This window comes from Cetorhinus maximus, chromosome 16, assembly GCF_964194155.1.
Source record: "Cetorhinus maximus chromosome 16, sCetMax3.hap1.1, whole genome shotgun sequence".
NCBI lineage: Eukaryota > Metazoa > Chordata > Chondrichthyes > Lamniformes > Cetorhinidae > Cetorhinus > Cetorhinus maximus.
The window spans coordinates 86,643,215-86,656,571 of record NC_135894.1 but is presented as its reverse complement, the minus strand read 5'-3'; the positions used below and the strand labels follow the sequence as shown (position 1 = coordinate 86,656,571).

General features: G+C 43.8%; 1 protein-coding gene across 3 annotated transcripts in view; it reads right to left on the bottom strand.

Moving 5' to 3' along the window:
* LOC144691796 (bromodomain and WD repeat-containing protein 1-like) overlaps nucleotides 1-13,357 on the bottom strand; it is a 179,193-nt gene that overhangs the window by 33,986 nt on the left and 131,850 nt on the right. For all 3 annotated transcript variants that reach the window (XM_078560282.1, XM_078560283.1, XM_078560284.1), the window contains one exon: nucleotides 5,726-5,787. In XM_078560282.1, the coding sequence (XP_078416408.1) occupies nucleotides 5,726-5,787 (62 nt within the window). The remainder of the gene's footprint in view (nucleotides 1-5,725; nucleotides 5,788-13,357) is intronic.

Genomic DNA, 13,357 nt, shown 5'->3' with positions numbered 1-13,357 from the left:
AGGACTGTGAAATATTAGAGGAAATTAACATAGAAAGGAGGTACTAGCAGGTTTAGTGGCCTTAAAAGTGGATAAATCCGCAGGCCCGGATGAGATGTATCCCAGGCTGTTGAGGGAGGCAAGGGAAGAGATATCAGGGGCCCTGGCAAATCCTCTCTGGCCACAGGTGAGGTGCCAGAGGACTGGAGGACTGCTAAATATGTCCCATTATTAAAAAAGGGAAGAAGGGATATACCAGTAAATTACAGGCCAGTCAGTCTAACCTCAGTGGTGGGGAAGTTACTAGAAAGAATTCCAAGGGACAGAATATATCTGCGCTTGGAGAGACATTGATTAATCAGGGATAGTCAGCATGGATTTGTTAAGAGAAAGTTGTGTTTGACAAATTTGATCAAATTTCTGGAGGAGGTAACCAGGAGTGTTGATGAGGGGCATGCATTTGATGTGGTCTACATGGACTTTAGCAAGGTTTTTGATAAGGTCCCTCATGGCAGACTGGTCAAGAAAGTAAGAGCCCATGGGATCCAAGGCCAAGTGGTACGCTGGATCCAAAAATTGGCTGAGAGGCAGGAAGCAGATGGTGATGGTAGAGGGATGTTTCTGCAACTGGAAGTCTGTTGCCAGTGGGGTTCCGCAGGGCTCGGTGCTGGGGCCCTTGCTGTTTGTGGTGTACATAAATGATTTAGACTTAAATGTAGGGGGTATGATCAAGAAGTTCGCAGGTGACACGAAAATTGGTAGGGTGGTAAATAGTGAGGAGGATAGCCGTAAATTGCAGGAGGATATCAATGGACAGGTCAGGTGGGCAGAGCAGTGGCAAATGGAATTCAACCCAGAAAGTGTGAGGTAATGCACTTGAGGAGGGATAACAAGGTAAGGGGTTACATTATGAATGGTAGGACCCTGGAAAGTACTGAAGCTCATAGGGACCTTGGTGTGCATATCCACAGATCCATGAAGGTAGCAGGGTAGGTAGATAAGGTGGTTAAGAAGGCCTATGGGATACTTGCCTTTATTAGCCAAGGCATAGAATACAAGAGCAGGGAGGTTATGCTGGAACTGTATAAAATGCTGGTTAGGTCACAACAGGATTACTGCATGCAGTTCTGGTCACCACATTATAGGAAGGATGCGATTGCGCTGAAGACGGTGCAGATGGGAGACTTACCAGGATGCTGCCTGGGCTGGAGGGTCTGAGCTATGAGGCAAGATTGGATAGACTGGGGTCGTTTTCCTTGGAGGAGGAAAAGTTGAGAGGGGGCCTGACAGGGGTGCATAAAATTATGAAGGGCATAGATGGGGTGGATAGGAAGGCACTTTGTCTGTTAGCAGAGGGGCCAATAACCAGGGAGCATAGATTTAAGCCAAGAGGTAGAAGACTAAGAGGAGAATTGAGGAGAAATTTTTTCACCCAGAGGGTGGAGGGAATCTGGAACTTACTGCCTGAAAGGGTGGTTGAGTCAGAAACTCTCGTAACATTTAAGAAGTATTGAGATATTCACTTGCGTTGCCATAGCCTCCAGGGCTATGGGGGCCAAGTGCTGGAAAATGGGATTAGTGTAGTCAGATCTTTATTGACCGGCACAGACAAGATGGGCCAAATGGCCTCCTTCTGTGCTGTAAACGTCTATTGAGTCTGAGTTATGCCCACTCTGTTCTCTATCCGTTAGCCAATCCTCCGTCCATGCTAAAATATTACCCCCAATTCCATAAGCCCTTATCTTGCCTATTAACCTTTTGTGTGGCACCTTATTGAATGCCTTTTTGCAATCCAGGTATACTACATCTACCAGTTCTCCTTTCTCTATGTTACCAGTTACATCCTCAAAAAGCTCGAATAAATTTGGCAAACAGGATTTCCCTTTAGAACCATGTTGACTTGTTCTGATCATACTATGCTTTTCTAAGTGCATTGTTAAGACTTCCTTAATAATAATTCCAGCATTTCCCAACAACTGATTTTAGGCAAACTGGCCTATAGTTCACTGTTTTCTCTCTCCCTCCTTTCTTGAAAAGGAGTGTAACATTTGCCAACTTCTAATCTAATGAGATCATTCCCGAATCTAAGATTTTGGAAAATCATTGCCAGCACGTTGTCAGGGAGATACAATAATTCTCATAATGTTATTAGAATTTATTGTAAAATAGAGTAATAGTGGGATGTGTCTGTGCGTGTGTGAGAGACTTAATTGGATTAAAGGCAACTGGTCTGAAGGCTCTGATGTAAACATGGGGGAAGTTTAGAATGTATGGTAAAAAGAAATTTGCATTTTTAAATAAACCAGACTAGATTGTTTTCAAAGGAGGAGTGAAATGTGTCACCTAGTCAGGCGAGGTTTAGAAACAGTGTGTTTATTTTTCCCAAAGGTTCCTGGTAAAACCTAGTGCTAGGAGAGGTTTTTATTATCGGGAAGATAAAGTCCAAAGACATAGTGAAACAATGGGAATTTGCATTCAAAGGGGGAAATATGTATAGAGAAGCAAAGACAATGTAAAGGTAGGCATTTTAAGATCTTACAAGTGTGAAAAGCCTTCAGTATCTATGCCTCAAGCTGCTAAGAAAATCACTTTGAATTCGACTTGTTTCTTTACCTGGGTCTTTTAAAATCTGTGCGTCTTACTGTTGCCTTAGCAAATTATAACTGGGAGTTAGATTGATTAGGGGGTTTTGAAGTCATCATAGTAGTAATTTGTAGATCTATGTATGTATTTAAAATCATTTCTCCTATTAATAAATGTTTAACCTAGTATTGTAAAAACCTGTAAGACTTCGTGGTCTTTTACTACTGAATTCAAGGCATGCATCTCGAAATTTATACAAACCGCAAAAGAAGTTGTGGCAGTTGTTTCAAGTTTCCCTTTGGGATTTAAACAACTCAGAATTTACCATCAGCTGTGCCATAACACTCATTCACTATCTCTTTTAGGACTCTAATCTAAACTCTGGTCAAGCAATGCCCCGACTTTAAAATTCTGATTCTTGCTTTCAAACCCTTCCATTGCCTTAACCTACCCAAGTCTGTAATATTCTCCAGTTCTACAACCCACCTAGATGTCTGTGCCCTGCAATTTTGGTTGCGTGAACATGTGTGATTTTAATCACTCCATCATTGGCAGCCATGTATACAGCCGGCAAGGCCCAAAGTTCTGAAATTCCCTTTCTAAACATCTCTACCTTTCTTTTCTCCTTTAAGACTCTCCTTAAAACTAACATCTTTGACCTAGCTTTTGGCCATCTGTCCTATTGTCTCTTTATGTGGCTCAGTCAAATTTTGTTTGACAATACTCCTGTGAAGCACCTTGGGATGTTTTACACTGTTAAAGGTGTTATTGTTATTTTTCTCCAGCCCAAGGGTTGGCATGCCTGATATCACTATACATGAACTTATAATATAAAAAAATTAGTCCACTGAAACATGTAACGCTGGTAGAGTAGTGGGGGAGTGCCTTACTACTGGATGAGAAAGTTAAACTGAGGTCCCCTCCATCTTTTTCACATGGTCCATCTCTGACACTTCCTTTCCCTTCCTTGACCTCTCTATCTCAATTTCTGGTGATAGACTGTCCACCAATATTCATTACAAGCCTACCGACTCCCACAACTACCTCGACTACAGCTCCTCACACCCCGCTTCCTGTAAGGACTCCATCCCATTCTCTCAGTTCCTTCGCCTCCATCGCATCTGTTCTGAAGATGCCACTTTCAAAAACAGTTCCTCTGACATGTCCTCCTTCTTCTTTAACCGAGGTTTTCCACCCACGGTGGTTGACAGGGCCCTCAACCGTGTCCGGCCCATCTCCAGCGCATCCGCCCTCACACCTTCCTCTCCCTCCCAGAACCACGATAGGGCCCCCCTTGTCCTCACTTATCACCCCACCAGCCCCCGCATTCAAAGGATCATCCTCCGCCATTTCCGCCAACTCCAGCATGATGCCACCACCAAACACATCTTCCCTTCACCCACCCTGGCGGCATTCCGTAGGGATCGTTCCCTCCAGGACACCCTGGTCCATTCCTCCATCACCCCCTACACCTCAACCCCCTCCCACGGCACCTTCCCATGCAACCGCAGAAGATGCAACACCTGCCCCTTTACTTCCCCTCTCCTCACCGTCCAAGGGCCCAAACACTCCTTTCAAGTCAAGCAGCATTTCACTTGCACTTCCCTCAATTTAGTCTACTGCATTCGCTGCTCCCAATGTGGTTTCCTTTACATTGGAGAGGCCAAACACAGACTGGGTGACCGCTTTGCGGAACACCTTCGGTCTGTCCGCAAGCATGACCCAGACCTCCCTGTCGCTTGCCATTTCAACACTCCATCCTGCTCTCATGCCCACATGCCCATTCTTGGCCTGCTGCATTGTTCCAGTGAAGCTCAACGCAAACTGGAGGAACAGTACCTCATCTTCCGACTAGGCACTTTACAGCCTTCCGGACTGAATATTGAGTTCAACAACTTTAGATCATAAACTCTCTCCTCCATCCCCACCCCCTTTCCGATTCCCCTTTTTTCCAATAATTTATATAGATTTTTCTTTTCCCATCTATTTCCATTATTTTAAAAAGTATTTCCATCCATTGTTTTATCTCTACCTTTTAGCCTACTTCGATCCCTTCCCCCCCACCCCCACCCCCCCCCCCCCACTAGGGCTATCCGTACCTTGCTCGTCCTGCTTTCTACCCTTAATGTCACTTATTAGCACATTTCTTAGCTAATATCACCACCTTCAACACCTCTTTGTCTTTTTATGACATCTTTTGACTATCTCCACCTATCACTGACCCTCTATCCAGCTCTACTTGTCCCAACCCCCTTAAACCAGCTTATATTTCACCTCTTTTCTATTTTTCCTTAGTTCTGTTGAAGAGTCATATGGACTCGAAACGTTAACTGTATTCCTCTCCGCAGATGCTGTCAGACCTGCTGAGTTTTTCCAGGTATTTTTATTTTTGTTTTGGATTCCAGCATCCACAGTTTTTGCTTTTGTCCTATTTTCCCTCTTGGGTGACTGCAAAATATGCCATGATAAATGAGAGCAGAGGAGCTCTTCTGGTGCAAAAACAGAAAATGCTGGAAAAACTCAGCAAGTCTGACAACATCTGTGGAGAGAGAAACAGAGTTGATGCTTCAAGTCCATATGGCCTCTGAGCTCTGAAGGAGGATCATATGGACTCAAAACATCAACTCTGTTTCTCTCTTCGCAGATGCTGTCAGACCTGCTGGGTTTCTCCAGCATTTTTTGTTTTTGTTTCAGGTTTCCAGCATCCGCAGTATTTTGCTTTTATCTTAGATTCTTCTGGTGTCCTTCACAACTTATATCCTTCAACACTCAAAAACAGATCATTTATCTCATTGTTATTTGCAGAATCTTGCTTTGTGCAAACTGGGTGTCAAGTTCCCCTACATAACATCTACTGTATGCTTCAAATGTATTCCATTGGCTATGAAGAACTCTGAGATCATGAAAAGCACTGCACGTGCAAGTTCTTTCTTCCTAGAACAATGAATATTATCTCTCTCTTGTATATATTGGTTCATATCACTTAGACTGTTTGCTAAAAAGGAAAATCAAGCTTTTTGGGACATTGCGTGAACAGTATACCTATAAAATAACATCACTCTGAAATGAATCAATGTTTGGAACAAAGCAATGGAACTGTTTCTCATTAGTAATTTTGTGGAGCATTTGTACTAAGTTTAATCAAAGAATTTCAGCTGCTTACCATTTTCAGAAATAGGTTCCATATCCCAAGGACTGAGCCTTTCAATTTCATTATTCTCCCAGCTGTGGAGACAAAATAGAAGAGAGAGACAGTTTATTCATTAAAGATTCTGGTAAATTCCAATGACTTCAGAATCTTTAGTTCACTCCATTAAAGTGCAAAGATATAGTAAGAAAATTGCAGGTTCAAGTCCCACCCCAAGACTTGAACACTTAAGTCTTTGCTTCAGTGTGATACTATGGAAGTGCTACATTGTTTCATCCAAAAGATGGCAACTTCAGGCATTTAACTAAGGATCTTTCAAATAGCAGGAAGCTCTCCTAATATCCTGGCTAATATTCATCCATCAACCAAAATGACCAAAACAAATTAACTGGTTATTTGCAACTGTCTTTGGGGCCTTAGTGTGTACAAATTGGCTCCTGTGTTGCCTGTGGAAGTGACTACATATAAAAAGTAATGCACTGGCTGTGAAGTGCTCTGGCATATGGTAGCTGGTCCAAGGTACAATATAAAGTATTTCTTTCGTAATCTTATTACAGTAATAGAATACCAATGTACTATGTCAGAGTGGCAAGACTATACCTATAACTCCTTGAAAATGAATAATTGCTCTCAGCCTGCTCCACAGGAAGCAAAAAGGCAAAGGAACATACATGGCATCAGCTCATACTCCTCTTTGTTGATTGTTGGAGAGTGGCTAAAGCCTGAATGTAGGCTGTCTGCACTCTCATATCAGGGAATTATTTGGCCTGGCAGGCCAAGAGAAAGGAAGGAAAAAAGGAAAAAAATATTTTTAAAAAGTGAAGTTCAGTTTACAATTCAAAAAGCTAAACCAGAATAAAAATATTGGCTTAATGGAATGCCAAATATTCCTGTTTGCATGCAACTCATGACCAATGCATATCAGGTTTGAGGGGGCTTTTTCCATGAGCCGAAAAATACTCATCACACAAATGCAATGAAAGTAACAAGCTCTTTACAAAAACAGCTAAGAAAACAAGGGAAAAGTATTTGGTTCCAGGAGTTGAATCTAACTCAACTGAGTTAGTATAATGTCCTCTGGCACTTTAGCCAGGTTAAAAGGCACTATATAAATGCAAGCTGCTATTAATGGATTGAGAAAGTTACTCCTCTGCTAACTGGATAAGTTGTGCAAGTTCAGGCAACCTCAACTCTGTTTTATACAGGGTCACATCAACCAGCTACAAATAAGAACTGGTCACTACTAATATGAAACTTAGAGAGCCAATAAAAATGCACCTTGCTAGTTGGCAGTGTTTCCAAGACTGAACAAGAGCACTCAAGAAATGGGAGCAGGAATAGGTCATATGGCCACTCGGGCATGCTCTGCCATGTAATATGGTCCTGGCTGATCCTCAAACTCAGATCCACCTTATGCTTCATCCTCATTTGTCTGATTCCCTCAGAGTACACAAATCTATTGACAGCCGCAAATAAATTCAATGACTGAACATACACAGCCCTCTGGGTAGAAATTCCGTAGGTAAACACAACCCTCAGCTCAGTGCAGAAATTTCTCATCTCAGTCCAGAATGGTCATCCCCTTATTGTGAGATTCGTTCTAGACTCTCCAGCCAAGAGAAACAGCTTCCCAACATCAATTCTGTCAAGCCCCCTAAGAATCTTATACATTTCAATGAGATTACCTCTTATTCTTCTAAATTCCAGAGCGCATTCTACATAATCTCTCCTCATAGGAGAGCCTCCTCATCCCAGGAATCAATCTAGTGAATGTTCAGTGCATCCCCTCTAAAAACAAATATATCCCTTCCTTAAATACAAAGACCAAAACTATACGCTGCTCCAGGTATGGTCTCACCAAAAACCTGCACAATTGCAGCAAAACCTCCTTTCTCTTATACTCCAATTCTCTTGTAATAAATAAAAATACAAAAATGCTGAAAAAGCCCCGAGTCTTACCAGCACTTTTTGTTTTTTATTTCAGATTTCCAGCATCCGCAGTGTTTTGCTTTCATCCTTTGTAATAAAAGCCAACACGCCTTCCTAACTGCTTGTTGTTTTGGCATTTTAACTTCCTCATACAATAAAACCCAAATTCCCCTTAACACCAACATTTAAAAGCTTTTCAGCATTCAAAAAAATGTTTTTTTTATTCTTCCCACCAAAGTGAATAATCTCACATTTCCTCATATTATACTTGATCTGCTACTTTCCTGCTCACTTACTTATACTATCTGTATCTCTTTGTAGTCTCCTTCTGCCCTCCGTACAGCTTACTTTTCCACCTAGATTTAGATCATCAGCAAACTTGAATTATTGACAGTTGGTCCCTTCATTGTAAATAGTTGAGGCACCAGCAACAATCCTTTTTGGTGCCCCACTAGTTTTAGCCGGTCAACACCTGAAATGACCCACAATTCTGAGTCACTGTTTTCTGTCCTTTAACCAATCCTCTATCTATGCTAATCTATAACCCCACAACCCAGTCAGCCTGTGTCTTGCGCAGCAACCTTACATGTGGTACCTTATCGAATGCTTTTTAAAAACCCAAATACATCACATTCACTGGTTCCCCATCATCTACCTGCTAGTTTCGTCCTAAAAAAAAAATGAACAAATTTGTCAAACATGATTTCCCTGCCACAAAATCATGTTGACTCTGCCTCACCAGCAGCTTGAGAGCAATGAGGGATGGGCAACAAATGCTGGCTTTGCCAGCGATGTTCACATCCCAAGAAAAAGAAAATCAAAAAAATTTTCCAAATGCCTGTTGCCACTTCCTTAATAATGAATGCCAGCATTTTCCCAGCAACTGATGTCAGGTTAAGTGACCTGTGGTTCCCTAATTTCCTCCCTCTCTCCTTTCTTTAATAGCAGGGTTATATTAGCTACCTTCCAACTCCATAGGACTATTCCAGAATCTAGGGAATTTTCAAAGATCACAACCAGCGTATCCACCATCTCTTCAGTTACCTCTAAGAACTCTAGGTGTAGACAGTCAGGTCCAGGGAATTTGTCGGCTTTCAGTCCATTAATTTCCACGTAGCCTTTCTTTCCTAAGATTAATTACTTAAGTTCCTCACACTCATTAGACTGTTGGTTCCCCACTATTTGTGGTACATTTTTGTGCCTTCTACTGTGAAGAGACACAAAAAATATTTGTTTAACGTCTGTCGTTTCCTTATTCTTCCTTATAATTTCTCATCTCAGACTTTAAGGGATTGATTTTTATCTTCAATACTCTTGTCCTTGTAATATAAGTGAAGTTCTCAGAATCTTTCATATTTCTGACTAGTTTGCTCATGTTCTATTTTCTCCCTCTTCATCAATATTTAGTTATCCTGTACTTGCATTTACAACTCTCCCAATCCTCAGGCTTATTATTCTTCTTGGCAATGTTACACGCCTCTTCTTTTAATCCATTGCTACCTTAAACTCTTTGGTTAGGCATGGATAAATCTCTTTTCCCATGGAGTTTTTGTTCCTCGATGGAATTTAGACTTGAGAATTACAAATTTTTCTTTAAATGTTCGCAATCATGCATCTATCATCATGCCTTTTAATCTAATTTCCCAATCTATATTAGCCAACATGCCTTCATACACAAGTCATTGTTTCTTTTAAGTCCAATCCTCTAGTTTTGGATATATATACATCACAAACACAATGTGAAATTCTACCATATTGTGGTCAGTCTTTCCAAGAGGGTACCATACTATGAGATTACTAATTAACCCTGTTTCATTACACAGATCTAAAATAGCCTCTTCCCTGATTGTAAATAGCTATACTCCACAAGAGACCATAGGCATTCCTCTCCATTAAGAGAAACATTTGGTAATATATAGCTTGAGGGGCACCACTCGCAAGCATGCTGCCCTTAAGCGACTTGTTCCTTCCTGTCACACTCTACTGTCTTCACTCAAAATACTGCACTGCTCTGTGGCCTTAGCTTTTCTCTTCAGATTTAAATTCCCCTCACTTGAACCCTCCTCCTTTCCCCCCTTTTTAGCTTAAAGCTCTATCTTCAGCCCTAGTTATAAGATTAGCCAGGACACATATCCCAGTCTGGTTTAAGTGGAGTCGCCCCAATGGAATTGTCCCCCCAGTACGAGTGCCAATGATCCATGAAAGAAAGCCCCTATTTCCCCTTTCTTTGACGACGCACTCAACCCACCTACCTGATTGACCCCATGACAATTTGTGCATGGCTGAGATAATAATTCAGAGGTTATTACCTTTGTGATTCTGCTTTTTAATTTGGACCCTAGCTCCTTAAACTGCCTCAGCAGAACCTCATTTCTTGTTCTACCTTTGCTGTCAGTTTCTAATTAAATCATGACAACTGGATCCTTCCACTCCCAATCCATGTTCTTTTCCAGCCACAAAATGTTTTTAACTCTGCTAACAGTCAGAAAACACAGCCTTCAGAACTCCCTCCTGCAGTTGCAGAAAACAATACCTACCCCTCTGACTACACTGTTCCTTGCCACCACCACATTCCTTTCCACTCCCACCGCTTGAGTGGTATTCTGTACCACAATGCCATCGTCAGTTTGTCCATCCACTCTGCAGACCTTGTCATCACCCCAAAGGCAACCAGAGCCTTGTGCCCGTTGGAGGAGGGCAAACACCAGGACTCCTTGAGCACTGCACCTGGGATCCTCTTCCCTGCCTGATTCACACTCACACCTTTCTGTCCTTGAACTATATTGCTACTTTTTCACTGGGTGAAAATTCTGGGACTTCTTCCCGAATAGCATCTTGGGTGCACTTACATCATATGAACAGCAGCAGTTCCAAAAAGCAACCCACAACTCCTTTCTCAAGGGAAATTAGGGATAGGCAATAAATCACTTGCCAGTGATGCCCACATCCTATGGCTGAATAAAAAGTTGATTCTTTTAACTAATAACTTGGTCTTGCTAAGTTAAAGGTAGATCTACCTAAAAGACAAATCATTCCAAGTATATAAGGGAAAAAAAAGCACCTTCCTCCTCAGCACCCAGTTCCCACATGCAAATTCCCAACTTTACACAATGTTTGCAATGCACTCCGTGCCAACCACTCTCTGTGGCTGAGGCACATTGTTGATATTCTGACTGATTCAGTAAACATATGTTTTGAATGCAATGATCTAAATTGTTTGAGGAACATCTAGGCCAAAATCTTCTAGTCAGCAGCGGAGCAGGAGTACATGCTGCTGACTGCATTTAAAAACTGTCCCCTTACCTTATTGCACTGGACCCTCCGGACATTTCGGTCCTGGCTCCAGTGACGAGGTATGTGGTGAGCCTTGTGGCGATGTGTAACTGAAGCTAAGCCATGCCCCCTTTCTCATCATGAACAGAAGGCACCCCCATTATGGTCTGTCTTCGATTCATTGACCTGCACAGCTTTTAAACGTCCCTGTCAGCAACATCTCTTCCTCCCCCAACATAGCTCACATCCTGCTGGCACTCCCTGACATCATGCTCACACCAACACAGCTCACCCACCCCAACAATGCTCACCCTCCCTTCCACACCCACAATGCTCACCCTCCCTTCCACACCCACAATACTCACCCGCCCTCCCCCACACACCCCGACAACCCTCGCCCGGCCGCCCTCCCCCACACATCCCGACAACCCTCGCCCGGCCGATCTCCCCCACGCACCCCGACGACCCTCGCCGGGCCGGCCTCCCCCACGCACCCCGACGACCCTCGCCGGGCCGGCTTCCCCCACGCACCCCGACGACGCTCGCCCGGCCGCCCTCCCCGACGACGCTCGCCCGCCCTCCCCCCTCAGCCCGACAACACTCGCCCGCCCTCCCCCCTCAGCCCGACAACGCTCGCCCGCCCTCCCCCCTCAGCCCGACAACGCTCGCCCGCCCTCCCCCCTCAGCCCGACAACGCTCGCCCGCCCTCCCCCCTCAGCCCGACAACGCTCGCCTGCCCTCCAGCCCCTAACCTCGACAATGCTCATCCTCCCCTAACTCCCAACATTCCTCACTCTGCCCTCAGCCCCTTATCACGCTCACACTCCCCCCTCAACCACCAACAATGCTCACCTGCTCTCCTGGCTCACCCCATCCACCGCTGCCCCTGCCCCTCCACCCCCAACTGCTGACTCTACCAACACCAGCTGGACAGACGCCAGAGTTTTGGGGCTGCAGGGGGTGGGTGAGTATTGTCACTGGGGTTGAAGGAGGGCGGGTGAACATTGTCACGGGGAGTGAGAGAGGGGGATAAGCACTGTCCGGGTGTATGAGAGGTGGTGAGCATTGTTGGGGGCTGGAGGAGTGAGGGTTAGTATTGTTGAGGGGTGCACGGGAGAGGGTGAGCATTGTTGGTGGTGGGACACGGCGGGGGGAAGGGTTAAGCTTTGTCGGGGTTGCGGGGTGTGTTCTTTTTCCATAACAGCTCCTGCTGTTAACCACTCCTATGGTTAATGCTTAACGGTGGGAGAAGGAGTGGTTAAATATATAGCAAAGTATAGGCTGTCAAACCCAAGACCCCAACACTAAGGACAGTGTTGGAGACATTCACAGAGGGTCTGGGCACCACAATTCTACCCATTGAAGGTTGACCTGCATGTTCCAACATTCACTGCAGTTTCCATTGGAGGATTCTGCCCATTATGTTAAAAAAGAAATTCACTTAAAAGTGTGTGTTCCTGAAAGCAAGCAGTGTCACAGCCGGGAAACGTTAACACACACACATTTTGGTCACCCAGCGCTGTCATCAACCATTCCCAAATCAGCTATGTACGATGAAGTACAGAGTCAACCTGCATCATGTCGTGTCTATCTGACATGAGAATCCTAGACACCAACACTGAGTGCCAAAGATGAGAATGCTCTCCATTTCGCTAAGGTGCAGCACATAGTTGAGAGAGCAGACTAAGGGTAGGTCCTTGGGGATTCACAGAGTAATGATGCAGGGATGAAACAAGTCATTCCTGGAGATGGATGGCAGTTCTACTGATGTAGACAATGGAGAAGTGATGTTAGAGGAGGATGATATGACCCAGTTTGCCAAAGGCTGATGAGTAATCAAGGAAGAAAAATGTATTATAGCCATGGAGGATAAGATTTGTGACTTTAGTTAGGGTCATTTCATTGTATTATCAGAAGCTAACTGGATTGGAGAAATTCAAACAAGGAGTAATGAGAAAGATGGGCATGAATTTGGGTGATGACTAGACATTCAAAGACTTTGGTGAGGAAAGAGAGGTTCTGAAATAGAAATGCAAGAGCAAAGTACAGGTACAGTGTCTCAAAATTAGCAACCTCAGGACCAAAGCCATGCCAGACTGCAGATCTTGCTGGATTTCGGGCGGGGCAGTTCGAGTGAAACCAAGAGTCACTCGAAGCGGGGGAATAGACCAGTGTGCAAGTAGCGAAGGTCAAACGCCACAACGCTTCAATGCAGCGTCTATGCAAATTGTCCAGCCAAGTTTTTTTTCTATTCAAATTTATGCATGACACATTCTAAAAAGCCAGTTTTGAGCCATTACATTGTACTGCAGATGCTGGAAATTTGAAATATAAACAGAATATGCAGGAAATACTCAGCAAATCCGGCAGTATCGCTGGATAGAAGAAACAGAGATGTAGTTCGCAAGGACATAGGAGTTAAGGGTAGTTTTTGGCTGTTCTAAA